General features: G+C 42.2%; 1 protein-coding gene across 2 annotated transcripts; it reads left to right on the top strand.

Moving 5' to 3' along the window:
* The first annotated feature begins 1,420 nt into the window (after positions 1 to 1,420).
* Positions 1,421 to 26,653, top strand: LOC118364785 (neuronal-specific septin-3). 2 transcript variants are annotated; one of them, XM_052527877.1, is made up of 10 exons: positions 1,421 to 1,552; positions 15,515 to 15,778; positions 16,313 to 16,441; positions 16,893 to 16,974; positions 17,263 to 17,400; positions 18,001 to 18,118; positions 23,670 to 23,765; positions 24,170 to 24,266; positions 24,474 to 24,525; positions 24,692 to 26,653. In XM_052527877.1, the coding sequence occupies exons 2-10, from the start codon at positions 15,517 to 15,519 to the stop codon at positions 24,819 to 24,821; spliced, it is 1,104 nt and encodes a 367-aa protein (XP_052383837.1). In that variant the 5' UTR covers positions 1,421 to 1,552; positions 15,515 to 15,516; the 3' UTR covers positions 24,822 to 26,653. The 2 variants fall into 2 exon arrangements, with proteins under 2 accessions (XP_052383837.1, XP_052383838.1); XM_052527878.1 differs by lacking the exon at positions 1,421 to 1,552 and adding an exon at positions 2,492 to 2,682.
* Positions 26,654 to 27,979: the final 1,326 nt, after the last annotated feature.

Genomic DNA, 27,979 nt, shown 5'->3' with positions numbered 1-27,979 from the left:
CGGTGGCCAAAGAAATATGGGCCCGTTCAATCCCTATCTCTAGTACGAAAGGTCAGGCTGAGCATCGTAACCAGTGTTCCCCTAAACCAGCAACCCATGACATACTTGACCAAGAGGTTCTGATGGACTTTGTAACACGTTCTGGGTTGATGAAACCTGTACCAACATCTTATTCTAGAGGTTTAGGCACACCGCCTGATATGTACACCTATTCCTCTCCACAATCTCAACAGCCAGGGGCCTACAGGACAAGAGGCATGAAGTCTCAGGACCCGAACTTGTTGCAGGCCAGGCTCGGACTAAGGAAAACAGGAAGGATAACAAAATCCAGTCCTGGGTTTCTTCTAGGTAAGGATGGCATTTCCAAGCAAAAAGTTGCTGACACAATATCTGAACCAAGACCAAATGACCTGGTAACCCCATCAGGTACTGCTCTGTCAGGAGGTGTGTCAGCCAGACAAAATGTTGTCTCAAGGAGGAAAGTTCCAATTATTGTTGAGAATGATTCTCAATCAATTCATTTTCAGTTTAAGTCAAAGAGGGGTGGACAGGGGTCCCAATGTGGCCTTGCTTCACCAAAAACACTCAAACACATTGGACATCTTCAGAGGGGACTTCAGTCTCAGGCTGCCAGCATATATGCTGGTCGACTACCTTTCAGTCAAAAGGAATACTGTCAAAGTGCTTCTCCTCCTATGCCTCCCAAGACGCCATCTTGGAAAGAACACCTAAGTCGATCAACATCTGCAGCAGTTACAGAAGTCAAAAGAAGCAGCTATGACCTCAACCCTCGGGCAAAGAAGGGAGCAACATTCATAAAGGACTTTACCACCAAAGAGTCTCATCTGGAAGAGTCTACAAAGACAATCTTAGATGCTGCATTTCAACCTTTAGCACAAGCCAGCCCTAGTAGAAAATACAAGAACCTCCAAAGACCCAAATTCTGGACTAGACCTCAGTGTCAAAGTCTACCGACCGATACACAAACCATTGAGAGGAAACGGAATCAATCTAACCAGTCAAATAGCAGTATCTCACCATCACATGAATTGGATCACCCTCTTTCAAGCATGACGTTTGTTGACGAAGAGGCAGAGCAATTACATGATGACATCACCACACCTCCTCGAGTGTATTTGTCAATGGGTGAGTAATGAGGAAAAAGTTTAAAAGAAGGCTATGCACATGGTAGTGTAAACAAAATCGGATTTGTTGGTTATAATTTCTCTTTATTCAGACTTAACATATTACTCTGAAAGTCAGGATGAGAGAGAGAAAGAGAGAGAGAGAAAGAGAGAGAGAGAGGAGGGGGGTCAGAGAAGGTACTGGAGGGAATTTGAGACATGGCTCCTTATCAGAAGAGTAACAGACATGCAAAAACTGTGTGATAAAACCAAGTTTGGGGGAACAGTGGGGTAAAGTGAGTGACACATGACACAACGCAAAAAGTCTGCACAACATGTAGACTAGAGAGAACCAACAAACTTAGACAACATGAACACAAAATACATCAGTGCGAGAACCTAAGAGCTGACAACAAAACGCCATATATGTGAGTATGGTACTATTTGATCATTGGATGCAAATGCTTCTCCTTTCAATTTTGTGGTGTGCTGTGACTGATTCAATGCATTTTGAAATATGGAATGTTGTAGTTAGGCCCAGGGTTGGGGAGTAACTGATTACATGTAATCTGAAAGGGAAAAACTGTAACTGTAATCAGCTACGTTACCAGCAAAAATATTGTAATCAAGCATAATTACTTTTAAATTCAGAAAGGATGTTTGCAGAAGAAATACATTATGATACCTTTCAGCATTAAAAAAAGGTGAAAGTTTAGGTTTGTTCCACCTGAGAGAGTCTGACCACAAGTCAGAGACCACATTTGATGGATTATTTTCTCTTCTTCTAATGCCTCTTAATGGGTAAGTAGGCTAATCCAAAAGTAATTGAAAGTAATCAGATTACACTTTGGGTAATCAAACAGTTACTTTACTGATTACAATTTTGGACAAGTAACTAGTAATGGATTACATTTAGAAAGTAACCTAACCAACCCTGGTTTGGCCTACAGTGAATTATACAATACCAATGATATTTTGTTTGGTTGTTGCTTTTTAGTTTACACACAACAATTTTACATATTTTTTATCATTCATGTATACAGACTTGCTATTAAGCATTTCATGAGAATTGTCTGTCATGACTTTAAGTTACCAAAATGCAAATGAAAGAAATTATGAAACATGAGACAAGACTAATCTCGATAAATAGGCTACATGGATCAATATATTTTTCATGCAGATTTTTTCTAGATTTTTGTCAATTACAATTTGGTCTAATCAAATACTGATTGGTTGTGCAAAAATAACAAAAAACACTCAGGTGACGCCAAAAAAGTTGCCTAGGGGCAAGGTTCTGTTTGAGCATGCGTTCTGCATCACCTCTCTCTCATCTTGTCGCCTTGGTAACAAAAGGGGGGGGCTCTGGACTAGAGAGAGCAGAGAGGGACGGAGGGAAAGAGGTACTCAGACAAATCACACGACCCGTTTTCCTACATCTTTGCTTCTCTATGTTGGACATCTATCGTTTATTCTTGAGCATTGGGTTGAAAGACTAGTCGAAATTTTCACTAGCGCGGAACAAAACTATTTTGGAAATTGAATCTATAAACAGGAATCGGTAAGTCGCGCAACAATCAACATCACAGCAGACGAATGCGGACAGCTAGCATACCTAACGTTAGCTAGCTAACTTAGCATCATTTATCCAGCATGGATGGAGCCGGGACAATGGGTTGGTTAAACAGGTTTTTGGGATGTAGGTAATCAGCTGTTATCGTGTAGCTTGTGAGGTTAAACATGATCGGGGTTATTGTTCGGGATATTTATGATCAAGCTAGCGAAATGTGGATTGATCTGGCTATCCTTCAGTCAGACCGTAGAAACGACGTTAAAACGTAAATGAACCCTCCTCAGTTTGCGGAGCACAGTGGGAAATATGGCCCTAATTGTCGCCATCAGAAATCATACAAAGATACAATGTGGACGCTCTAACATCATCATTTGATGGGATGACAGACCACACATTCAGCCAGATAATTTAGATTTAAATTTGAGATATGATTTATGACAAAAAAGAGGTTATACCAGGTGAAATGACAGGGGGAGCTTAGTAGAGGCCAAATATGTATTTGTGTATTATTTTGTGTAGATCTAGCTATCATTTGTGATACCACTCCAAATTTTGAGCAGGCTTTGCATAATCTGTCAGAAGCCTATTTGATGTTGTGTATGCCTGTTTTATGTGCAGACTATTTGTGTGTGTGTGTGTGTGTGTGTGTGTGTGTGTGTGTGTGTGTGTGTGTGTGTGTGTGTGTGTGTGTGTGTGTGTGTGTGTGTGTGTGTGTGTGTGTGTGAGCAAGAGAGAGACAGCAAGCGACAGAATATGGTTATTCATTGATGCTCTAAATTCAACTGACAGACTCTGCTTTTCTGACCTGTGATCTACAGTACCAGTCAAAAGTTTGAACACACCTACTCATTCCAGGGTTTTTCTTTATTTTTACTATTTTCTACATTGTAGAATAATAGTGAAGACATCAAAACTATGAAATAACACATATGGAATCATGTAGTAACAAAAAAGTGTTAAACAATAATAGATTATATATTTGAGAATCTTCAATGTAACAACCCTTTGACTTGATGAAAGCTTTGCACACTCTTGGCATTCTCTCAACCAGCTTCATGAGGTAGTCACCTGGAATAAATGTCAATTTTTACTTTTTTATTCCACCTTTATTTAACCAGGTAGGCTAGTTGAGAACAAGTTCTCATTTACAACTGCGACCTTGCCAAGATAAAGCATAGCAGTGTGAACAGACAACAACACAGAGTTACACATGGAGTAAACAATAAACAAGTCAATAACACAGTAGAAAAAAATAAAGAGTCTGTATACATTGTGTGCAAAAGGCATGAGGAGGTAGGCGAATAATTAAAATTTAGCAGATAATTAACAGGTGTGCCTTGTTAAAAGTTAATTTGTGGAATTTCTTTCCTTAGTGCGTTTGAGCCGTTCAGTTGTGTTGTGACAAGGTAGGGTAGTATACAGAAGATGGTAGAGGTCGGCCGATTTCAAGTTTTCATAACAATCAGTAATCTGCATTTTTGGATGCCGATTATGACCGATTAGATTGCACTCCAGGAGGAGACTGCGTGGCAGGCTGACCACCTGTTACGCGAGTGCAGCAAGGAGCCAAGGTAAGTTGCTAGCTAGCATTAAACGTATCTTATAAAAAACAATCAATCTTAACATAATCACTAGTTAACTACACATGGTTGATGATATTACTAGGCTAACTAGCTTGTCCTGCGTTGCATATAATCAATGCGGTGGCTTTTAATTTATCATCGAATCAAAGCCTACTTCGCCAAATGGGTGATGATTTAACAAATAGTGCCTTATAGTGCCTATAAGAACATCCAATAGTCAAAGGTATATGAAATACAAATGATATAGAGAGAAATCATCCTATAATTCCTATAATAACTACAACCTAAATCTACTTAATTGGGAATATTGAAGAATCATGTTAAAAGGAACCACCAGCTTTCATATGTTCTCATGTTCTGAGCAAGGAACTTAAACGTTATCTTTTTTACATGGCACATATTGCATTTTTACTTTCTTCTTCAACACTGTGTTTTTGCATTATTTTGTTTCAGTATTTATTTGAGACCAAATGTATTTTTATTTATGTATTAAGTTAAAATAAAAGTGTTCATATTTTTAAAAATCGGTATCAGCTTTTTTTTGTCCTCCAATAATCGGTATCGGCGTTGAAAAATCATATCTAGAAGATAGCCCTATTTGGTAGAAGACCAAGTCCATGTTATGGCAATAACAGCTCAAGTAAGCAAAGAGAAATGACAGTTTATCATTACTTTAAAACATGAAGGTCAGTCAATCCGGAAAATCTCAAAAACCTTTAAAGTTTCTTCAAGTGCAGTCGCAAAAACCATCAAGCGCTATGATTAAACGGGCTCTCATGAGGACCTTCATGGTTGAATTGCTGCAAAGAAACAACTACTAAAGGACACCAATAATAAGAGACTTGTTTGGGCCAAGAAACAAGAGCAATGGACATTAGACCGGTGGAAATCTGTCCTTCAGTCTGATGAGTCCAAATTTGAGACTTTTTGTTCCATCTGCTGTGTCTTTGTGAGATGCAGAGTAGGTGAACGGATGATCTCTGCATGTGTGGTTTGCGCTTAGTGGGACTATCATTGTTTTTTTTTAAGGACAATGGACCAATACAATTCCAGGCTGTTTAAGTGCTCTTTGACCAAGAAGGAGAGGGATGGAGTGTTGCATCAGAGGACCTGGCCTCCACAATCATCGACCTCAACCCAATTGAGATGGTTTGGGATGATTTGGACCGCAGAGTGAAGGAAAAGCAGCCAACAAGTGCTAAGCATATGTGGGAACTCCTTCAAGACTGTTGGAAAAGTATTCCAGGTGAATCTGGTTGAGAGAATGCTAAGAGTGTGCAAAGCTGTCATCAAGGAAAAGGGTGGCTACTTTGAAGAATAAACATCTAAATTATATTTTAATTTGTTGAACACTTTTTTGGTTACTACATGATTCCATATGTGTTATTTCATAGTTTTGATGTCTTCACAATTTTTCTACAATGTAGAAAATAGTAAAAAATAAAGAAAAACCCTTGAATGAGTAGGTGTGTCCAAGCTTTTGACTGGTATTGTATGTCAAGGCTTATGGATGATCTCATACTCATACACAGAAGCAGCTAAATTTGTATGCCCTGTAGTGTCCTTGGCTCAAATTGCGCATGCATAGCCATATGTCTGTTTTCATCGCCATCTGTTGTACAGTAGTGCACTATTTACTGTGGTAAAACAGTCTGCTACAGGTATCATTCTCTTTACAGTGCCTTCAGAAATGCGCCATACCTGTTTATTTATTCCACATTCTATTGTGTTACAGTCTAAATTCAAAATTGATTAAATATTTTTTAAATCTCACTCACACAACACCCCATATAGACAAAGTAAAAATATGTCTTTCAAAATGTTTGCAAATGTATTGAAAATGAAATAAATATCTCATTTATGTAAGTATTCACATCCCTGAGTGTTAGAATCACCTTTGGGAGCGATTACCGCTGTGAGTCTTTCTGGGTAAGTCTCTAAGAGCTTTGCACACCTGGATTTCACAATATTTGCACTAGAGGTTACCGATTAATCGGCATGGCCAATTAATTAGGGCCGATCTCATGCTTACATAACAATCGGTATGCCGATTACATTGCAATCCACGAGGAAACTGTTACGCGAGTGAAGCAAGGAGCCAAGGTAAGTTGCTAGCTAGCATTAAACTGATCTTATAAAAAACAATCAATCTTCACATAATAACTAGTTAACTACACATGGTTGATGATATTACTAGGCTAACTAGCTTGTCCTGCGTTGCATATAATCAATGCGGAGGCTTTTAATTTATCATCGAATCAAAGCCTACTTCGCCAAATGGGTGATGATTTAACAAACGCATTCGCAAATAAAGCACTGTCGTTGCACCAATGTACCTAACCATAAACATCAAAGCCTTTATTAAAATCAATACACAGAAGTATATATTTTTTAAACCTGCATATTTAGTTCAAAGAAATTCATGTTAGCAGGCAATATTAACTAGGGAAATTGTGTCACTTCTCTTGCATTCAATGCAAGCAAAGTCAGGGTAAATGCAACAGTTTGGGCTGCCTGGCTCGTTGTGAACTAATTTGCCAGAATTTTACATAATTATGACATAACATTGAAGGTTGTGCAATGTAACAGACTTAGGGTTGTCACCCGTTTGATAAAATACAGAACTGTTCCGTATTTCACTGAAATAATAAACGTTTTGTTTTCAAAATCATAGTGTAACGGTCGTCGATGGTGGAAGAAGTTGAGAACCAAGGTGCAGCGTGGTATGTGTCCATATTTATTCGAATGAACACGGAAATAACAAAATAACAAAGAGAAACGCCCGAAAACAGTTCTGGCTGGTACAGACACAACAGAAAACAGAAAATAATCACCCATGAAACACAACAGAAAACAGGCTCCCTAAATATGGTTCTCAATCAGGGACAACGATTGACAGCTGCCTCTGATTGAGAACCATACCAGGCCAAACACGGAAATAGCAAATCATAGAAAAACCCACCCAACTCACGCCCTGACCATACTAAAACAAAGACATAACAAAAGAACTAAGGTGACAGTATCCCCCCCCCAAAGATGCGGACTATGGCCGCAAAACCTGAACCTATAGGGGAGGGCCTGGGTGGGTGTCTGTCCGCGGTGGCGGCTCTGGCGTGGGACGTGGACCCCACTCCACCACAGTCATTGTCCGTCTCTTAGCCCGCCTCCGTGGCCTCTTAAGAGCGGCGACCCTCGCCGCCGACCTCGGATTGGGGACCCAAGCCAAGGGTCCCGAATGGACGTGAGATTCTGGCAGCACCGGACAGGTGGGAGACTCCGGCAGCTCCGGAATGAAGGGCGATTCTGGCAGCTCCTGGCTCACTGACGGCTCTGGCAGCTCAGGACAGACGGGCGACTCTGGCAGCGCTGAGCAGGAGGAAGACTGACAGTGCTGAGCAGGTGGGAGCACCTGTAGGAAGGAAACGGAGAGACAGCCTGGTGCGGTGGGCTGCCACCGGAGGGCTGGTGCGTGGAGGTGGCACCGGATAGACCGGAACGGGAAGGCGCACTGGAGCTCTCGAGCACCGAGCCTGCCGAACCTTACCTGGTTGAATGCTCCCCGTAGCCAGGCCAGTGCGGCAAGGTGAAATAGCCCACACTGGGCTGTGCTGGCGAAGCGGGGACACCATGCGTAAGGCTGCTGCCATGTACCCTGGCCCGAGGAGACGCACTGGAGACCAGATGCGCTGAGCCTGCTTCATGGCACCTGGATTGATGCCCACTCTAGCCCGGCCGATACGAGGCGCTGCTATGTATCGCACCGGGCTATGCCTGCGCACCGGGGACACCGTGTGCCTCATGGCATAACACGGTGCCTGCCCGGTCCCTCTCTCTCCACGGTAAGCACGGGGAGTTGGCGCAGGTCTCCTACCTGACTTCGCCACACTCTCAGTGTGCTCCCCCTCCCCAAGAAATGTTTGGGGCTGCCTCTCAGGCTTCTAACTGCGCTGCCTCCTCATACCACTCTCGGCTTTCGCTGCCTCCAGCTCTGCCTTTGGGCGGCTATTCTCCAGCCTGTGCCCAGGGTCCCTTGCCGTCCAAAATCTCCTCCCATGTCCAGGAGTCTTGCGCTTTCGGCCGCTGCCCGTTACCACGCTGCTTGGTCCTTTGGTGGTGGGTGATTCTGTAACGGTCGTCGATGGTGGAAGACGTTGAGGACCAAGGTGCAGCGTGGTATGTGTCCATATTTATTAGAATGAACACGGAAATAACAAAATAACAAAGAGAAACGACCGAAAACAGTTCTGGTTGGTGCAGACACACAACGGAAAACAGAAAATAATCACCCACGAAACACTAACAGAAAACAGGCTCCCTAAATATGGTTCTCAATCAGGGACAACGATTGACAGCTGCCTCTGATTGAGAACCATACCAGGCCAAACACAGAAATAGCAAATCATAGAAAAACGAACATAGACAACCCACCCAACTCACGCCCTGATCGTACTAAAACTAAAACATAACAAAAGAACTAAGGTCAGAACGTGACAGATAGTTTCCGGATTTGACCAAATTATGACCAAAGGCTCATATTTCTGTGTTTATTATATTATAATTAAGTCTAAGATTTGATATGCGGAGGTAGGCAGCAGCAGGCTTGTAAGCATTCATTCAAACTTTACTGCGTTTGCCAGCAGCTCTTCGCAATGCTTGAAGCACAGCGCTGTTTATGACTTCAAGCCTATCAACTCCTGAGATTAGGCTGGCAATACTGTAGTGCCTATAAGAACGTCCAATAGTCAAAGGTATATGAAATACATATGGTATAAAGAGAAATAGTTGACACGTCATAATTCCTATAATAACTACAACCTAAAACTTCTTAACTGGGAATATTGAAGAACTGGGAATATTGAACCACCAGCTTTCATATGTTCTGAGCAAGGAATTTGAGACGTAGCTTTTTACATGGCACATGCACTTTTACTTTCTTCTCCAACACTGTGTTTTTGCATTATTGATTTGAAACTAATTAGATTTTATTTATGTATTTTAAGTTAAAATAAAAGTGTTCATTGTTCATTCAGTATTGTTGTAATTGTCATTATTACAAATATATATATATATATATATATATATATATATATATATAAATCAGCCGATTAATCAGTATCAGCTTTTTTTGGTTCTCCAATCAGTATCGGTATCGTCTTTGAAAAATCATAATCGGTCGACCTCTAATTGCACATTATACTTTAAAAAAAATCTTCAAGCCATTTTCAAGTCTTGCCATAGATTTTCAAGCCGCTTTAAGTCAGAACTGACACTCAGGAACATTTCATGTCGTAAACCAGAGTAGTGGGACAAAGGTACAGGACTGTAGGCAGGTTTAGAGTCAGCCAGGCAGAAAGGTCAAAACCGGGAAAACTAGGAAATAGGCACTATGGACAAGACAGGAGCAAGGGGAAAAACAGGAGACAAAGGGCTGTGAGACATGTTTAATTCTGGACACATGAAAGGTAGGATGTATACGAAGGGTCCGGGGAAACAGAAGACGAACAGCAGAGGGGCTAATGATTTTGGAGATGGGAAATGGGCCGATAAACCGGGGGAAGAGATTGCAGGATTCCACCCGGAGGGGCAGATCCCAGGTGGACAGCCATACTTTCTGCCCGAGATGATACCGGGGAGCCAGGGTCCGGTGGCGATCCGCTTGTCGTCGATACCTGGAGGTGGTCTTGAGGATGGCCTGACTGGCCTCGCCAAACTTCTGGGCAGAAGGTATGCCGACCTCCTTCGGCTGGGAACGATGCACCTCCCGAACCTGTTTCCCTATTCTCCAGCTGTGTGCCGTTGCCAGGCTATAACGGCGAGAGTGCATCTGGCTTGACATTCTGGTGAAGTGGTATTTGAGGTCCCAGAACGCCCGGTCAGCAGCAGGGGACCACGTGAACAGAACCCTGGGAGAGGTGAGTGCTGACGGGGGAAACCAGGGTGCTGTAACCCTGGTGATAGACGTTGGCGAACCCCAGGAAATGTTGTAGCTGCACCCTGGACAAAGGCTGGGGCCAATCCACCACCTCCCTCACCTTCCTGGGATCCATCTGAACACTCCCAGCAGAGATGATGTACCCCAGAAAGGGGATGGTGGAGTGACGGATCTCGCATTTCTCTGTCTTAACAAACAACTGGTTTTCCAGGAGGTATTGAAGAACCTATCGGACGTGGAGCACATGTTCTTGGGGGGAGTGGGAGAATATGAGGATGTCATCAATGTAGACAAAGATGAACTGGTTCAACATGTCGCGGAGAACATCATTTACCAGAGCCTGGAACACAGCAGGGTCGTTGGTGAGGCCAAATGGCATGACCAAATACTCGTAAGGGCCGCTGGCCGTGTTGAAGGCAGTCTTCCACTCATCCCCCTCCCGTATCAGCACCAGGTGGTAGGCGCTTTGTAGATCCAGTTTAGAAAACACGGTGGGTCCCTGGAGCGGCTCGAAGGCCGAAGAGATGAGTGGTAGCAGGTAGCGGTTCAGGCGCAGGCTATTGTCCCTCTTCTCCACAAAGAAGAACCCTGTGCCGGCGGGAGAGCACGAAGGACATATAAATCATGCAGTTAGGGAGTCTCCAATGTAGGTGTCCATAGGCTTGGTCTCTGGGCCCAACAGCGAGTACAGTCGTCCCCGGGGAGCAGTGGTGTTAGTGAGAAGGTCAATCCCGCAGTCATATGGTCGGTGCGGTGGAAGCGAAGTGTCCCGAGCCTTGTTGAACACCTCCCGAAGGTCCTTGTACTCCGCGGGAATGGTGGAGATGTCCGGGGCACCTTCCAAGCTCCCAGGAAGACATCCCGGGGCATGTTGCGCTGACTTCAGACACTGGGCGTGGTAGAACAGACTCCAGCCCATGATGGCACCAGTAGACCAGTTGATCAGGGGATTGTGTCGCTGAAGCCAGGAGAATCCCAAAACCATGGAAATCTGAGGGGACTTGATGAGCAGGATTTGAATAGTCTCACTGTGATTCCCTGACACCCGTAGGTTGATGGGAGTGGTAATATGAGTGACCTGGCCTATAGAGCGCCCGTCTAGCGCTCTAACGTCCATGGGAGTGGAGAGGGGCTGAGTGGGGATGTTCAGCTCGGAAGCCAGGGTATCATCCAAAAAGAGTTAATGAGGACCCATAGAGATTTAGACTGGTTTCCCCACAGCATAATGGCATGAAAAATTGTGTGAGCAAGGGAGGCAGGAAAGTTCTCCATATATCCCACCAGACTACTCACTCCTACCAGTGAGCCTGTTTTTTTAAAGGACAAGAAGACACAAAATGACCAAGAGTCCCGCAATACAGACAACTCTTCGTGTTGATCCTGTATTGCCGTTCCGCTGGCGATAGCCCAGCTCTACCTAATCCTTGGGTTCACTCTGCAATGGGATCGTTGGGGACCTCCGGGTGACTCGGAGGCAAGGTGGAATCCCTGTATGTGCGAGCAAAGTTGAATTTCCTCTGCCTCCGTCGTTCCAGTAGTCGTCCATTGATTCGGATGGTCAAAGCATTGAGGGAATCGAGATCCGTAGGTAACTCCCGAGCTGCAAGCTCGTCCTTGACTACCTCAGAGACACCGTGCAGGAACATATCGAACAGTGCTTCCTGGTTTCAAGCACTCTCCGCTGCCAACGTGCGGAAATCCCCCGCATAGTCTGCCACACTGCGGGAGTCCTGCCGAAGCTGAATCAGCTTCCGGGCAGCTTCTCTCCCAGAGAACTGGGCGTAAAAAACCTTCTTCATATCCTCCCACAAACCCCTCTAGACTAACGCATAGGGCCGGCTGCTGTTCCCATACAGCAGTAACCCAGATGAGAGCCGTCCCGGACATCAGCGTGATGAGATCCAAGGGGAAGGAGGAGGGCTGAAGCTCGAAAGCGAGGGCACACGGAGCTAGAAATGCCCAACAGGTGCTCGGCTCTCCATTGAAGCATTCCGGGGAGGGGGTAAGTGGGGCTCCCGAGAAGGTGGAGTGACCGATGATACGGCGCTGCTAGCCGCTGGGTTACTGAGGGGCTGTGGGGTTACCACCATGGTAGGCTGCCTCCCAGACAACCTGCGGAATTGCTCCAGCAAAATGTCTGAAGCCCAGTCATGGCATTCAGCCAGCAGTTTGAGGAACTGCTTCGTTCAGCCACGAAGCAGTCCCTCATGCCTCCCAATGGTGGCCCCTTGGGAGGAGATGGTGTGGCAGGCAGAAAACTAGGAAACATGCACTATAGACAGGACAAGAGCAAGGGTAAAAACGCCGGTAGGTCTGAATGAACAAAACGAACTGGCAACAGACAAATAGAGAACTTAGGTATAAATACACAGGGGATAATGGGGAAGATGGGCAACACCTGGAGGGTGTGGGGAGACAATCATAAAGACAGGTGAAACAGATCAGGGCGTGACAGATGACAAGCATACCGATAACATGATGCAGCCACCATCTTGCTTATGTCACGGCTGTTGAAGGATGCGGACCAAGGTGCCCCGTGGTGAGTGTGCATCTTACTTAATTTAAGAAATGACGCCGACAAAACAATAAACATTACAAAACAACACGTGAAGCTTAAGGCTATGTGCCATCAAACAAAGTCAACTTCCCACAAACACAGGTGGGAAAAAGGGTACCTAAGTATGGTTCCCAATCAGAGACAACGATAGACAGTTGTGCCTGATTGAGAACCATACCTGACCAAAACATAGAAATAGAAAATCATAGAAACACAAAACATAGAATGCCCACAGCTTAAAAATATGTGACAGCTTAAAAATATGAAGAGTGGAACTCAGTGATGTGTTGTGTTGGATTTTCCCCAAACATAACGCTTTGTATTCATAAAGTTAATTTCTTTTCACTCTCATTTAGGTTAGTATTGTGGAGTAACTATAATGTTGTTGATCCATCCTCAGTTTTCTCATATCACAGCTAGAGGTCGACCGATTATGATTTTTCAACGCCGATACCGATTATTGGAGGGCCCCCAAAAAACGATACCGATTAATCAGCCAATTTGTATTTATTTATTTGTAATAATGACAATTACAACAATACTGAATGTACACTTATTTTAACTTAATATAATACATCAATAAAAGTCAATTTAGCCTCAAATAAATAATGAAACGTGTTCAATTTGGTAAAAAAAATGCAAAAACAAAGTGTTGGAGAAGTAAAAGTGCAATATGTGCCATGTAAAAAAGCTAACGTTTGAGTTCCTTGCTCAGAACATGAGAACATATGAAAGTTGGTAGTTCCTTTTAACATGAGACTTCAATATTCCAAGGTAAGAGGTTTTAGGTTGTAGTTATTGTAGGAATTATAGGACTATTTTTCTCTATACCATTTGTATTTCATATACCTTTGACTATTGGATGTTCTTATAGGCACTATAGTATTGCCAGTGTAACAGTATAGCTTCCGTTCCTCTCCTCGCCCCTCCTTGGGCTCGAACCAGGAACACATCGACAACAGCCATACTCGAAGCAGCGTTACCCATCGCTCCACAAAAGTCGGGGGGAAGTACTACTCCAAGTCTCAGAGCGTGTGACGTTTGAAATGCTATTAGCGCTCAGCCCGCTAACTAGCTAGCCATTTCACATCAGTTACACCAGCCATTAGGCAGATAGGCTTGAAGTCATAAACAGTGCTGTGCTTGCGAAGAGCTGCTGGCAAAACGCACAAGCAGCCTGCTGCTGCCTACCATCATCGCTCAGTCAGACTGCTCTATCAAATCATAGACTTAGTTATAACACACAGAAATACGAGCCTTTGGTAATTAACATGGTCGAATCCGGAAACTATAATTTAGAAAATAAAACTTTTATTATTTTAGTGAAATATGGAACCGTTTGGTATTTTATCTAACGGGTGGCATCCCTAAGTCTAAATATTCTTGTTACATTGCACAACCTTCAATGTTATGTCATAATTACGTAAAAGTCTGGCAAATTAGTTCGCAATGAGCCAGGCTGCCCAAACTGTTGCATATACCCTGACTCTGAGTGCAATGAACGCAAGAGAAGTGACACAATTTCCCTGGTTAATATTGCCTGCTAACCTGGATTTCTTTTAGCTAAATATGCAGGTTTAAAAATATATACTTCTGTGTATTAATTTTAAGAAAGGCATTGGTGTTTATGGTTAGGTACAGTCGTCCAACTACAGTGCTTTTTTGCAAATGCGCTTTTGTTAAATCATCCCCCGGCGTTGCATCGATTATATGCAACACAGGACACGCTAGATAAACTAGTAATATCATCAACCATGTGTAGTTAACTAGTGATTATGATTGATTGATTGTTTTTTATACGATAAGTTTAATGCTAGCTGGCAACTTACCTTGGCTTCTACTGCATTCGCGTAACAGGCAGTCTCTTTGTGGAGTGCAACGAGAGGCAGGTGGTTATAGCGTTGGACTAGTTAACTGTAAGGTTACAAGATTGAATCCCCCGAGCTGATAAGGTGAAAATCTGTCGTTCTGCCCCTGAACAAGGCAGTTAACCCACCGTTCCTAGGGCGTCATTGAAAATAAGAACGTGTTCTTAACTGACTTGCCTATTTAAAGAAAGGTATAAAAAAAAGAATCTGCAAAATCGACACCCAAAAATACAGATTTCTGATTATTATGAAAACTTGAAATCGGCCCTAATTAATTGGCCATTCCGATTAATTGGTCGACCTCTAATCACAGCGATTAAACTCTGTAACTGTTTTAAAGTCACCATTGGCCTCATGGTGAAATCCCTGAGAGGTTTCCTTCCTTTCCGGCAACTGAGTTAGAAAGAATGCCTGTTGTGCCTGGGTGTATTAATTCACCATCACTGCCTGACTGAGGCACCTTACAGATGTATGTGTAGAGTACAGAGATGAGGTAGTCATTCAAAATTAATGTTAAACACTATTATTGCAGACAGAGTGAGTCCATGCAACTTATTATATGACTAGTTAAGTATATTTTTTCTACAGAACGTATTTAAGCTTGCCGCAACAAAGGGGTTGGCTACTTATTGACTCAAGACATTTCAGCTTTTCATTTTTAATAAATGTATAAACATGTCTAAAAACATAATTCCACTTTGACATAATGGGATATTAGGTGTAGGCCAGTGACACAACATCTCAATTGAATCCCTTTTAAATTCAGGCTGTAACACAACTATATGTGGAAAAAGTCAAGGGGTATGAATAATTTCTGAAGGTACTGTACAGTATATAGCCCAATGAAATAGGCCTAATAAAAGCATATTTTACCCTCTAGACATGTCAGAGTCCATTGTTCCCCCTGAAGTGAGACCCAAACCTGCTGTCCCTGCCAAGCCCCCTCATGTGGCAGCACCATCCCCCACAGCACCCCATGGACCATCAGGGCTAGGTGGTGGGGTCGGGGTTGATCGAGTTCCAGGGTTGGGACACTCTGGCAGTGGATCCACTTTGCTGGGATACATTGGGATTGACACCATCATCGAGCAGATGAGGAAGAAGACCATGAAGGCTGGTTTCGACTTCAATATTATGATAGTGGGTAAGTAAGGAAGGACAACCTCTTCAGTTTGTGTCTGGTATGATTGATATATTTAGTGTCTTTCAGAAGAGTATGTGAACCCATGGTGTGCTAGCAAACACAGAGACATGAAACATGAAATTAAGTCGTGCCTCTCCCTTGTTCTGTCTCTCCCTTGATCTGTCTCTCATCATGCCTCAAACCATGCTCTCCCTCCACTAACTCTCTCTCTCTCTCTCTCTCTCTCTCTCTCTCTCTCTCTCTCTCTCTCTCTCTCTCTCTCTCTCTCTCTCTCTCTCTCTCTCTCTCTCTCTCTCTCTCTCTCTCTCTCTCTCTCTCTCTCTCTCTCTCTCTCTCTCTCTCTCTCTCTCTCTCTCTCTCTCTCTCTCTCTCTCTCTCTCTCTCTCTCTCTCTCTCTCTCTCTCTCTCTCTCTCTCTCTCTCTCTCTCTCTCTCTCTCTCTCTCTCTCTCTCTCTCTCTCTCTCTCTCTCTCTCTCTCTCTCTCTCTCTCTCTCTCTCTCTCTCTCTCTCTCTCTCTCTCTCTCTCTCTCTCAGGTCAAAGCGGGCTGGGGAAGTCAACGCTGGTGAACACGCTGTTCAAGTCCCAGGTCAGCAGGTGGAGCTCAGGATGGGGCGGCGAGCATAAGATCCCCAAGACAGTTGAGATCAAGGCTGTGTCCCACGGTGAGAGAGACATTTCCTCTAAGCTCTATGTGTGTGTGTGAGCAAGAGAGAAGGATAGAGTGTGTGTGTGTGTAAGCAAGAGAGAGGGAAAGAGTGTGTTTGCGCGCGTGCATGGGTGGGAGTGTTTGTGTGTGAGTATGTATGTATGTATCTTCTACTGTTGATATTTGTCTTAGACTGGCACAGCTGGCACGTGCAGCCCACATGGCATTCCAGACAGACACAGAGGCAGACTGTCTGGCCAAAAACACTGTAGTGCTAGCTTTACTTCTGCATCGTTGCACATTTGTTATCCTCACTGACATCAAAGAAAAATCCCCATCTACGAGTCAAGGAAAAAACGTACATATCATTCATTGACTGCTTGCGTGTTTAACTTTTTGTCACCTGATTTTGGCAAAAGTACTTACAGTGTGAATGTTGTATTGAATGTGGTAATTGAATGTTGCAGTGATTGAGGAGGGCGGAGTGAAGATGAAGTTGACAGTAATCGACACACCGGGTTTTGGTGATCAGATCAACAATGAAAACTGGTGAGCATGTGGGAAGAATGTTCATTATTGTGCGCTTACACACAGTCTATGTTTTGTTTGGGGTCACTACATTTTTCAATTAGTTAAGCACAATGGCATGCGTAGGATTTAGATTCAACCGTGCATATGATTCAGAGAGGAATAGAACTGCCAAACTATAAAATATTTTTTACATACTGTACATTCTCCTTATCCTGACCGTACCCAACTACCCACCACGGCTATAATGGTTTTGTGTGTATTTATACTCTATATTCCTAACACCCACCTTGTTCCATTCATCTGCAGCTGGGATCCCATCTCCAAGTACATCAACGAGCAGTATGAGAAGTTCCTGAAGGAAGAGGTCAATATTGCCCGAAAGAAGCGAATCCCTGACACCAGAGTTCACTGCTGCCTCTACTTTATCTCCCCAACCGGACACTCGTGAGTTAAAAATAAATCATGTGATTCAGAAATAGAAATGTCCTAATTTAGAACATACTCAAATGTATGCACGAGTTACATCCACTTCTCTCTGATTGGCATTTACGCGTGCACTCATGGATGGAAGCTCACGTACACACGCAGACTCTCTCTCAGTTCTCTCTCTCATTTCTAATGAGTTTACTTCCAGCTGTACTGACATTTACTTTGAGATCTAAACACATTCTTGAGCTACATCACAACACAACCAGGCAACATGGTTCGCTCCAACAGATGAAGCCAACTCATCTGAACTGTGAAATTGCTCTTTACATAAACAGTTAGTCTTCTGTGTGCCATGTTCTTTTTCTTGCGTTGATCATTGCGACTAATGGGATGTTTTCTGTTAACGGGATGTTTTCTGTGCTGTCACCTACACCCAAGGACCTCGATCAGGGACAGAACTGTTGTTCAATGAGCCTGTATCTGTCCTAAAGTCGGGAGACAGACATAGAACTCTTCTGAAAAGACTGGGTTTTGCCAGTCCTGCTGTAAGATTGCTAATTGTTTCTATCCCAGCTGACAAGGTAATGTCTCTCTTTGTCTCTTTCTCTCTCTCAGTCTTCGACAGCTAGACATTGAGTTTATGAAGCACCTAAGTCGTGTGGTGAACATCATCCCCGTCATCGCCAAGTCTGACACCATGACCCCTGACGAGAAGAATGAGTTCAAACACAGGGTGAGGGATGAGAGACCTTGACCCTTGACCTCGATGAACCCTAATACAGTGGGGCAAAAAAGTATTTAGTCAGCCACCAATTGTCCAAGTTCTCCCACTTAAAAAGATGAGAGGCCTGTAATTTTCATCATAGGTACACTTCAACTATGACAGACAAAATGAAAAAAAAAATCCAGAAAATCACATTGTAGGATTTTTTATTAATTTATTTGTAAAATTATGGTGGAAAATAAGTATTTGATCAATAACAAAAGTTTATCTCAATACTTTGTTATATACCCTTTGTTGGCAACGTTTTCTGTAAGTCTTCACAAGGTTTTCACACACTGTTGCTGGTATCTTGGCCCATTCCTCCATGCAGATCTCCTCTAGAGCAGTGATGTTTTGGGGCTGTTGCTGGGCAACACAGACTTTCAACTCCCTCAAAAGATTTTCTATGGGGTTGAGATCTGGAGACTGGCTAGGCCACTCCAGGACTTTGAAATGCTTCTTACGAAGCCACTCCTTTGTTGCCCGGGCGGTGTGTTTGGGATCATTGTCCTGCTGAAAGACCCAGCCACGTTTCATCTTCAATGCCCTTGCTGATGGAAGGAGGTATTCACTCAAAATCTCATGATACATGGCCCCATTCATTCTTTCCTTTACACGGATCAGTCGTCCTGGTCCCTTTGCAGAAAAACAGCCCCAAAGCATGATGTTTCCACCCCCATGCTTCACAGTAGGTATGGTGTTCTTTGGATGCAACTCAGCATTCTTGTCCTCCAAACACGATGAATTGAGTTTTTACCAAAAAGTTATATTTTGGTTTCATCTGACCATAACATCTTCTGGATCATCTTCTGGATCATCCAAATGCTCTCTAGCAAACTTCAGACGGGCCTGGACATGTACTGGCTTAAGCAGGGAGACACGTCTGGCACTGTAGGATTTGAGTCCCTGGCGGCGTAGTGTATTACTGATGGTAGGTTTTGTTACTTTGCTCCCAGCTCTCTTTAGGTCATTCACTAGGTCCCCCTGTGTGGTTCTGGGATTTTTGCTCACCGTTCTTGTGATTATTTTGACCCCACGGGGTGAGATCTTGCGTGGAGCCCCAGATAGAGGGAGATTATCAGTGGTCTTGTATGTCTTCCATTTCCTAATAATTGCTCCCACAGTTGATTTCTTCAAACCAAGCTGCTTACCTATTGCAGATTCAGTCTTCCCAGCCTGGTGCAGGTCTACAATTTTGTTCCTGGTGTCCTTTGACAGCTCTTTTGTCTTGGCCATAGTGGAGTTTGGAGTGTGACTGTTTGAGGTTGTGGACAGGTGTCTTTTATACTGATAACAAGTTCAAACAGGTGCCATTAATACAGGTAACGAGTGGAGGACAGAGGAGCCTCTTAAAGAGGAAGTTACAGGTCTGTGAGAGCCAGAAATCTTCCTTGTTTGTAGGTGACCAAATACTTATTTTCCACCATCATTTGCAAATAAATTCATTAAAATTCCTACAATGTGATTTTCAGATTTTTTTTCTTCTCATTTTGTCTGTCATAGTTGAAGTGTACCTATGATGGAAATTACAGGCCTCTCTCATCTTTTTAAGTGGGAGAACTTGCACAATTGGTGGCTGACTAAATACTGTTTTGCCCCACTGTACATGGCTGTTGACTTCTATGGCATCAAAGGAGACAACAGCCATGTATCAGAGAGACCTTTATGGATGATACTGTTTATGTGTAGATCAGGGGTCTTCAACCAGGGACCCCAGCCAAGGCAAACAGCAACCCAGGGACCCCCATCATAGCAAAAAAATGTATCATCAGGTGAATGATAATGACAAGAAGTAATCAACATTTTAAAATGAATAGATTTGGTTGATAGTTTTTCATTATTTTGACCTCCCCACATTACAATTGCAGAGTGTAAAACAGGGGTCTTCAATCGTGAGCTACCAGTAGCTCACAGCCCACCAATGAGTAGCTCGCCAAACAATTCTGAAAGTATGTGCAATTTTCAGGTGTTCCACCGCAAACTGTCATAAACAAATCTCACAATTATCAGACATCGCAAGCTCTCTCAGCTACTATCTAATCAACATGGACATTATCCCACCCCTGGTTAACAAGACAAATTGGGTTAAAAAGCCAATCCGGACACAATATTTGCCAATTAATTTCCATCAATATTGCCCTTCTGTCTATGTGGTGCTCACGTTTGTTTATCACTGGGTTTTGCCAGTTATTGTGATAACCGTCTTGTTGGTTGACAGAAATACCTGTCCCAAAACCTTCTCAATTAAATGTTATCTGCAAAGTAGGCTTACCTGGCAGAAGTACTGTATATCATGAGTAAGTACAGTACCAGTCAAAAGTTTGGACACCTACTCATTCCAGGATTTCATTTTATTTGTACTATTTTCTACATTGTAGAATAACAGTGAAGACATCAAAACTATTAAATTACACATATGGAATCATGTAATAACCAAACATATGTTACACAATAGATTTTGTATTTGAGAATCTTCAAAGTAGCCACCCTTTGCCTTGATTACAGCTTTGCACACTCTTGGCATTCTCTCAACCAGCTTCACCTGGAATGCTTTTCCAACAGTCTTGAAGGAGTTCCCACATATGCTGAGCACTTGTTGGCTGCTTTTCCTTCACTCTGCGATACAACTCATCCCAAACCATCTCAATTGGAATGAGGTTGGGTGATTGTGGAGGCCAGGTCTGATGTAGCAGGTCTGATGCAGCACTCCATCACTCTCCTTCTTGATCAAATATCCCTTACACAGCCTGGAGGTGTGTTGGGTCATTGTTCTGTTGTGGAAAAAAATCATAGTCCCACTAAGCGCAAACCAGATGGGATGGCGTATCGCTGCAGAATGCTGTGGTAGCAATGCTGGTTAAGTGTACCTTGAATTCTAGACAAATCACAGACAGTGTCACCAGGAAAGCACCCCCACACCATCACACCTCCTCCTCAATGCTTCATGGTGGGAACCACACATGCAGAGATCATCCGTTCACCTACTCTGCGTCTCACAAATCTAAAATGTGGACTCATCAGACCAAAGGACAGGTTTCCACCCGGCTAATGTCCATTGCTCGTATTTCTTGGCCCAAGGAAGTCTCTTCTTTTTATTGGTGTCCTTTAGTAGTGGTTTCTTTGCAGCAATTCGACCATGAAGGCCTGATTCACTCAGTTTCTTCTGAACAGTTCATGTTGAGATGTGTCTATTACTTGACCTCTGTGGTACAATCTGAGGTGCAGTTAGTTGCTGATTTCTGAGGCTGGTAACTCTAATGAACTTATCCTCTACAGCAGAGGTAACTCTTGGTCTTCCTTTCCTGTGGCGGTCCTCATGAGAGCCAGTTTCATCATAGCGCTTGATGGTTTTTGCGACTGCACTTGAAGAAACTTTCGAAAATTTTACAGATTGACTGACCTTCATGTCTTAAATGGGGAGGCAGGTAGCCTAGTGGTTAGAGTGTTGGGTTAGTAACCGAAAGGTTGCTGGACCGAATCCCAGAGCTGACAAGGTAAAAATCTGTCATTCTGCCCCTGAACAATCCAGTTAACCCACTGTTTCCTGGTAGGCCGTCATTGTAAATAAGAATTTGTTCTTAACTGACTTGCCTAGTTAAATAAAGGTTTAAAAAAATATTTTAAAAAAGGGGGAAAAAGGTAATGATGGACTGTCGTCTCTCTTTGGTTATTTGACCTGTTCTTGCCATAATATGTACTTTTATTTGACTAAATAGGGCTATCTTCAGTATACCAACCTGACCTTGTCACAACACAACTGATTGGCCCAAAGAAGGAAAGAAATTCCACAAATTAACTCTTAACAAGGCACACCTGTTAATTGAAATGTATTTCAGGTGACTACCTCATGAAGCTGGATGAGAGAAGGCCAAGAGTGTGCAAAGCTTTCATCAAGTCAAAGGGGGTTACTTTGAAGAATCTCAAATATAAAATATATATTTTTTGTTACTACATGATTCCATATGTGTTATTTCATAGTTTTGATGACTTCACTATTATTCTACAATGAAGAAAATAGTACAAATAAAGAAAAACCCTGGAATGAGTAGGTGTGTCCAAACTTTTGACTTCTACTGTATATTGACAGAAAACAGTGCACTACTTTCTCTTGTACACTAAGGACCTGGTTGCAGAGTTGAGTTGCAGGGGAGAAGAGAAGAATGTACCTATTTGAAAGCTAGAAAGAAATGAGTAGCTCGCGACTTTTCATTTTTTTTATGCTAGAAAAGGTTGGAGAACCCTGGTGTAAAATCTAACATAGCCTATTAGCTAAAAATGTAACTCCAAACACATTTTTTGATAGTAGTAGCTGTTTAGCTGGTTAAACAAAGGTTTGCCATTTATGTCCATGTCAAGAAAGCTTACGAACAGCCAGCGGCACTTGCTGCAACTGGTACTTGCGGGTGCTTTTTCAAAGCCTATGTCAGATACTCAAGTGAGTGTAATTAGCACCAATGAGTGTAATTAGCTCAATTAGGAGTTGAGAAATAATGTTGGCAAAGAAGATATTTTCCTATTTTCTACTGTAGATATGTAATTTAAAAATAAAAAAGTCTGTTTCGCTAACAATATTCATAAAAACATTGGAATAAAACATATTTTTTCACTTTTTCACTTTTTTTTATATATATATATATATACATACAGTGGGGTCTTAAAATTATTTATACCCTTGTTAAAAATTTGCAAAAATTTGAAAGTAATACTTTTTTTCTCAAAAAGTCAAAATGATTGACTCCCCTGTTTTCAGTACTTTTTAATTCCTCACCTTGTGAGGGTAATGGCACTGAGCCTTTTTCTAAAATGTTTTATAAGTTGGAGAACACATTGGAAGGGATCTTAGACCATTTCTCTATATACTGTAGAATCCTCCTGAATCCTTGATTTCCTTTGTCTGCGCTTATGGACTGCCCTCTTCAATTCAACCCACAGGTTTTGAATGGGTTTCAAGTCCGGAGACTGAGGTTGCCATTGCAAAATTATGATTTTGTGGCCAATTAACCATTTCTTTGTGGATTTTGATGTTTTTGGCAAAAATATCCTGGAACTGGGTAAAGTTAATGATGCTGTTGACCTTAACAAGGGCCCCAGGACCAGTGGAAGCAAAATAGCCCATAACATCAAATATCTTCCACCATATTTTACAGTGGGTATGGGGTTGTTTTCTGCTAATGCATTATTTTTTGGACACCAAATCCAGCACTGGTGTGCGTGGCCAAAGAGCACTATTTTCATGTCATCTGTCCAAAGCACCAGTTCCAATCCAAGTACCAATGCTTGTGAGTAAACTCCAGGCGTTTAGATTTGTTGGGTGACATGAAAATAGAGCTCTTTGGAGCTCTTTGGTATGTATATTTTCACGGACCCCCAGCTATACTAGGGGCCGCGGACCCCAGGTTGAATATCCCTGGTCTAGATAGAAGTCATGGTAGAACTTGTTATGGATAACCAAGTCATGAGGGAACACATTATTCTAGGGCACAGTAGGATATGTAACCTCTGCCTCCTCTTCATCTCTTAGGTGAGGAAGGAGCTGGAGACGCATGGGATTGAGTACTACCCGCAGAATGAGTTTGATGATGATATGGAGGATAAGAATGAAAATGACAAGATTAGGGTAAGGGCCTCTGTTCCAATTTTTTTTAAATCCATGACCTTACATCCTACTGTAAAGGACTCAATCACTTCAATTGATTATGTCTCCCTAATACTCTTCCTCTCAAGTGGAATAATGTGAACACGAGATAAATCTGTACCTCTCCCTCCTTTTCTCCCATGCCTCAATGGTATGAGCATGCAAAATAGCGATTGCCAAAATGGTTAGGCAATTCAAATATTGAAATTAATTTCATATGAATATCAGACTATTTCTCTTATTCTACCTTTCTGGTTCTTTGTCATTTTAGCTGTCTTTCTGACACCCCTCCTCAGAAGAATAACTCCTGTCTATTGCACGGGATTTGTACATTTCTTATGTTTTCCTCGTCCAATTGAACCCTGTTTAAACGAGTCTGTTCACAGGAGGCCATGCCCTTTGCAGTGGTGGGCAGCGACAAGGAGTTCCAAGTGAACGGCAAACGGGTTCTGGGGAGGAAGACAGCCTGGGGTGTGGTAGAAGGTAGGTTTATTTATAACCTCAATATAATTAATTAGGTCCTATATTAATGCCACGCATATTATCTTGACCTTTCTCCTCAGAGAGGCAGAGGGAATGGATTTATGGAGGTTGTTATACTGTAGTTGGGCCAAAGCTTAGACATGTGAAGCAAATGTGATTCAGATTTTTTTTTATGCCAAATGGGTTCTTTCTTGTATTTTGTTGCAGTTGAAAATCCCAATCACTGCGAATTTGCTCTGCTACGAGATTTCCTCATCAGGTAAAGCAATCAATCGTACATTGATCTATCTTTTACTAATGCTTTATAGCTTTCCTATTCTTACAATACAATTACAGATGAGTCTCTTATGGCTTTGAAGTTGACTTTAGTGACCAAATCCAACTGTATGTAGCTATCAGCTAATGCTCTCCACTCTCCCTCCCAGGTCTCACCTCCAGGACCTGAAGGAAGTCACCCACAACATCCACTATGAAACCTACCGCGCCAGGAGACTCAACGACAACGGAGGTCTGCACCCCATCTCGGCCAACAACACTCAGGAGAGCAACCTTTAAATTTAGGACTAGGGATTAAGGAAAGAGAGAGATAAACAGAGAGATCAAAAGATATTGATCGACAATTCTATGTTGTGATATGAGCATCACTGCATGCTTTGGAGAACATTATAGATGTGGAATTCATTGTCAAAATATCATGTTAGGAGAGCTTTCATTCCAAAACACGTCCTACGTCTCCCTTTACTCCGCCCATCGTCCTAAACCACCCACACTCACATCTCAGTTACACCTGGGATTAACCTTTGATCCTGCAATCTAAAACAAGGCCAACCCCAGTGTTTCCCCCGAATGCATTTTGCAACGGCGCAATAAATAGTGACCGCCACTGCAAATGTTTTTTGTTATAATGTAGATGTGTAGATGTATGCAGCAGGAAGAACCCATCCGCCGTCCCCGCAGGAAGACCCCATCTGCCACCCCCAGCTACATCTGCAACCCAAAGCATTTTGGAATTGAAGGGAATGAATCAAATGAAGTACTTCAAATTCGAGGGAATTCCCTTTATTCATAAAAAATGGATTTCCTATTTCCGCTCACCTTGTGCTCTACTCATCCTTGCCCTGTAAGTATACAGTATGTTATGTAGCTGCCACCATAAGAATAGATTTTGAGCCGAAATACTTTATAATGGGGCTGGTAAATGAGCACCTCAACTTCCACGGAAGCAACGTGACGTAAATATAAATTGACAAAGGGCTTTATTTATTTACTATATAGCTATTTTGTCACTTTTGCACAAAATATAGAAATCACAGTCTGAAATTCATAGTATTTGCCATTTACAACTTTTGTGGGCTTTTTTGAAAGCTCTGATGTCAAAGTGACGTGTCAATTCCCTTTAATGCTTTAATGCCTGCTTTCCTTCTCTCTGCCACACGAGGGCAGCGCTTCCCTGCGCATACTCACCCTGTGACAGGAAATGGTTTATTCATAGACTTAGATAATGTCTCTTTTTAGTCGTGTATCTATCTCTATAGTTTTCTTCCCTCACTCCTATTCACTCCCTCCACTTCATCTGGTGACCCATGCCCAGTGCATGTTTACAACAAGTCCTCCTTTACCAGAGTAATCAGTCCAAATATAACCGATCAGTTATGACATGGTAATGTTTACCAAGGTTTCTTATGGAAATCACCCTTCGAAAGAGCACAGGTATTCCAGAAGTAGCCTACAAGCAATTACGTTTCTCTATATTTATCAAACAATTCACTTTTGACCTAAACTGTATCCTGATAGGGGTTTCCCTGCTAACTTTTTATACAATCATACAGCGTGTGTGTGTTTGTATGTGTGTGTGACTGAGAAGTGACTCAATTTGGTGTCTTAACGTTTGGAAATGTGTAGTTGTATATCATTAGTGTGGTATTAGTGAAGACGTTTTTTCAAGGAACAATTTAAATAATACAAAAAAACTATTCTCACTCTTGTTTCTATACAATGTTTTTATGTGTGCATGTCAGGAAACGTCTCTCCTAGTCCTTCTGTCATTTTCATTTAAGGATATCCCCAGCTCGCATATCAATGCACAGTAATTTCAATACATTAACCATTTTTGAACGTGGTGTGTACATCAACCAACCGCGAATAACAATGCATCACTAAAACTCCAGTAACTCAAATCATTCCACATCTCTTAAAAACAGCAGTGAAACCTTTGGCTGTGAATTTCCTGTTATCGTTTCATTTAAAACCCATTTTTCTTAAAAGTTGTTCTGATATGCTGAGATGTCAATTCAGTATTGCATTCATTATTTATTATTTATATATTCATGTATTATTTATAGTAATTTATTGTTTATTTAATAAAAAATACTTTTGCCATCTCTTGAGTAGTGTATTGACTCATCTTCTTATCTTAATTCATTCTTTATTATCTCTGTATTGCCTCTACTTGACAATAGTTCACATTTGGAAATACCGTACATTTAGTATTTACATACAGAGAGGGAAGGGTGCTCCCTACTGGTCCTCCTGTTTCAATACAATATCAATGTATGAATCACAAATGGGTACATTTCCCCCTCCCAGGAACTATGGAGACAATTATGCTTGTAAATTAATCAGTGGTGTAGAGTACTGAAGTAAAACTACTTTAAAGTACTTCTTAAGTATTTTGGGGGGGTATCTGTACTTTACTATTTATATATTTTTACAACTTTTACTTTTACTCTACTACATTCCTAAAGAAAATAATGTACTTTTTACTCCATTCAGTGCATTCGGAAAGTATTCAGACCCCTTTACTTTTTTCAAATTTTGTTACTTTACAGCCTTATTCTAAAATGTATTATATTTGGGGGTTTCACGCAAATGTACACACAATAGCCCATAATGACAAAGGAAAAACAGGTTTTCAGATTTTTTTCAAACCTATTAAAAATACAAAACTGAAATATTACATTTACATAAGTATTCAGACCCAATACTCAGTACTTTGTTGAGCACCTTTGGCAGTGATTACAGCCTCGAGTCTTGGGTAGCACAACACAAGTTTGGCACACCTGTATCTGGTGCGTTTCTCCTTTTCTCTGCAGATCCTCTCAAGCTTTGTCAGGTTGGACTGGGAGCGTTGCTGCACAGCTATTTTCAGGTCTCTCCAGAGATGTTAGATTGGGTTCAAGTCCGGGCTCTGGATGGGCTACTCAAGATTTGTCCAGAAGCTACTGCTGCATAGTCTTGTCTGTGTGCTTAGGGTCGTTGTCCTGTTGAAAGGTGAACCTTCGACCCAGTCTAAGTTTCTGAGAGCTCTGGAGCAGGTTTTCATCGAGGATCTCTGTACTTTAGAATAAGGATGTAACGTAACAGCCTTACGACTGAACACATGACTGAACAGTAGTCCAGGTGCGACAAAACTAGGTTCTGTAGGACCTGCCTTGTTGATAGTGCTGTTAAGAAGGCAGAGCTGCCCTTTATTATGGACAGACTTCTCCCCATCTTACAAACTGTGGTATTAATATGTTTTACAATCCAAAATTTACAATCCACGGTTACTCCAAGCAGTTTAGTCACCCCAACTTGCTCAACTTGCTCAATTTCCACATTATTCAATACAAGATTTAGTTGAGGTTTAGAGTTTAGTGAATGATTTGTCCCAAATATAATGCTTTTAGTTTTTTAAATATTTAGGACTAACCTATTCCTTGCCACCCATTCTG

Source organism: Oncorhynchus keta, chromosome 10 (genome assembly GCF_023373465.1).
Source record: "Oncorhynchus keta strain PuntledgeMale-10-30-2019 chromosome 10, Oket_V2, whole genome shotgun sequence".
In the NCBI taxonomy this organism is placed as follows: Eukaryota; Metazoa; Chordata; class Actinopteri; order Salmoniformes; family Salmonidae; genus Oncorhynchus; species Oncorhynchus keta.
This window is presented reverse-complemented; position numbering and strand designations above follow the sequence as displayed.

Excerpts from the sequence above, each read along its gene's own strand:
- LOC118364785 (XM_052527877.1), top strand. The coding sequence starts at position 15,517 with ATGTCAGAGTCCATTGTTCCCCCTGAAGTGAGACCCAAACCTGCTGTC. Across the intron at positions 15,779-16,312 it reads CTTCAATATTATGATAGTGG|GTCAAAGCGGGCTGGGGAAG; the intron begins GTAAGTAAGGAA and ends TCTCTCTCTCAG. Across the intron at positions 16,975-17,262 it reads CAGATCAACAATGAAAACTG|CTGGGATCCCATCTCCAAGT; the intron begins GTGAGCATGTGG and ends ATTCATCTGCAG.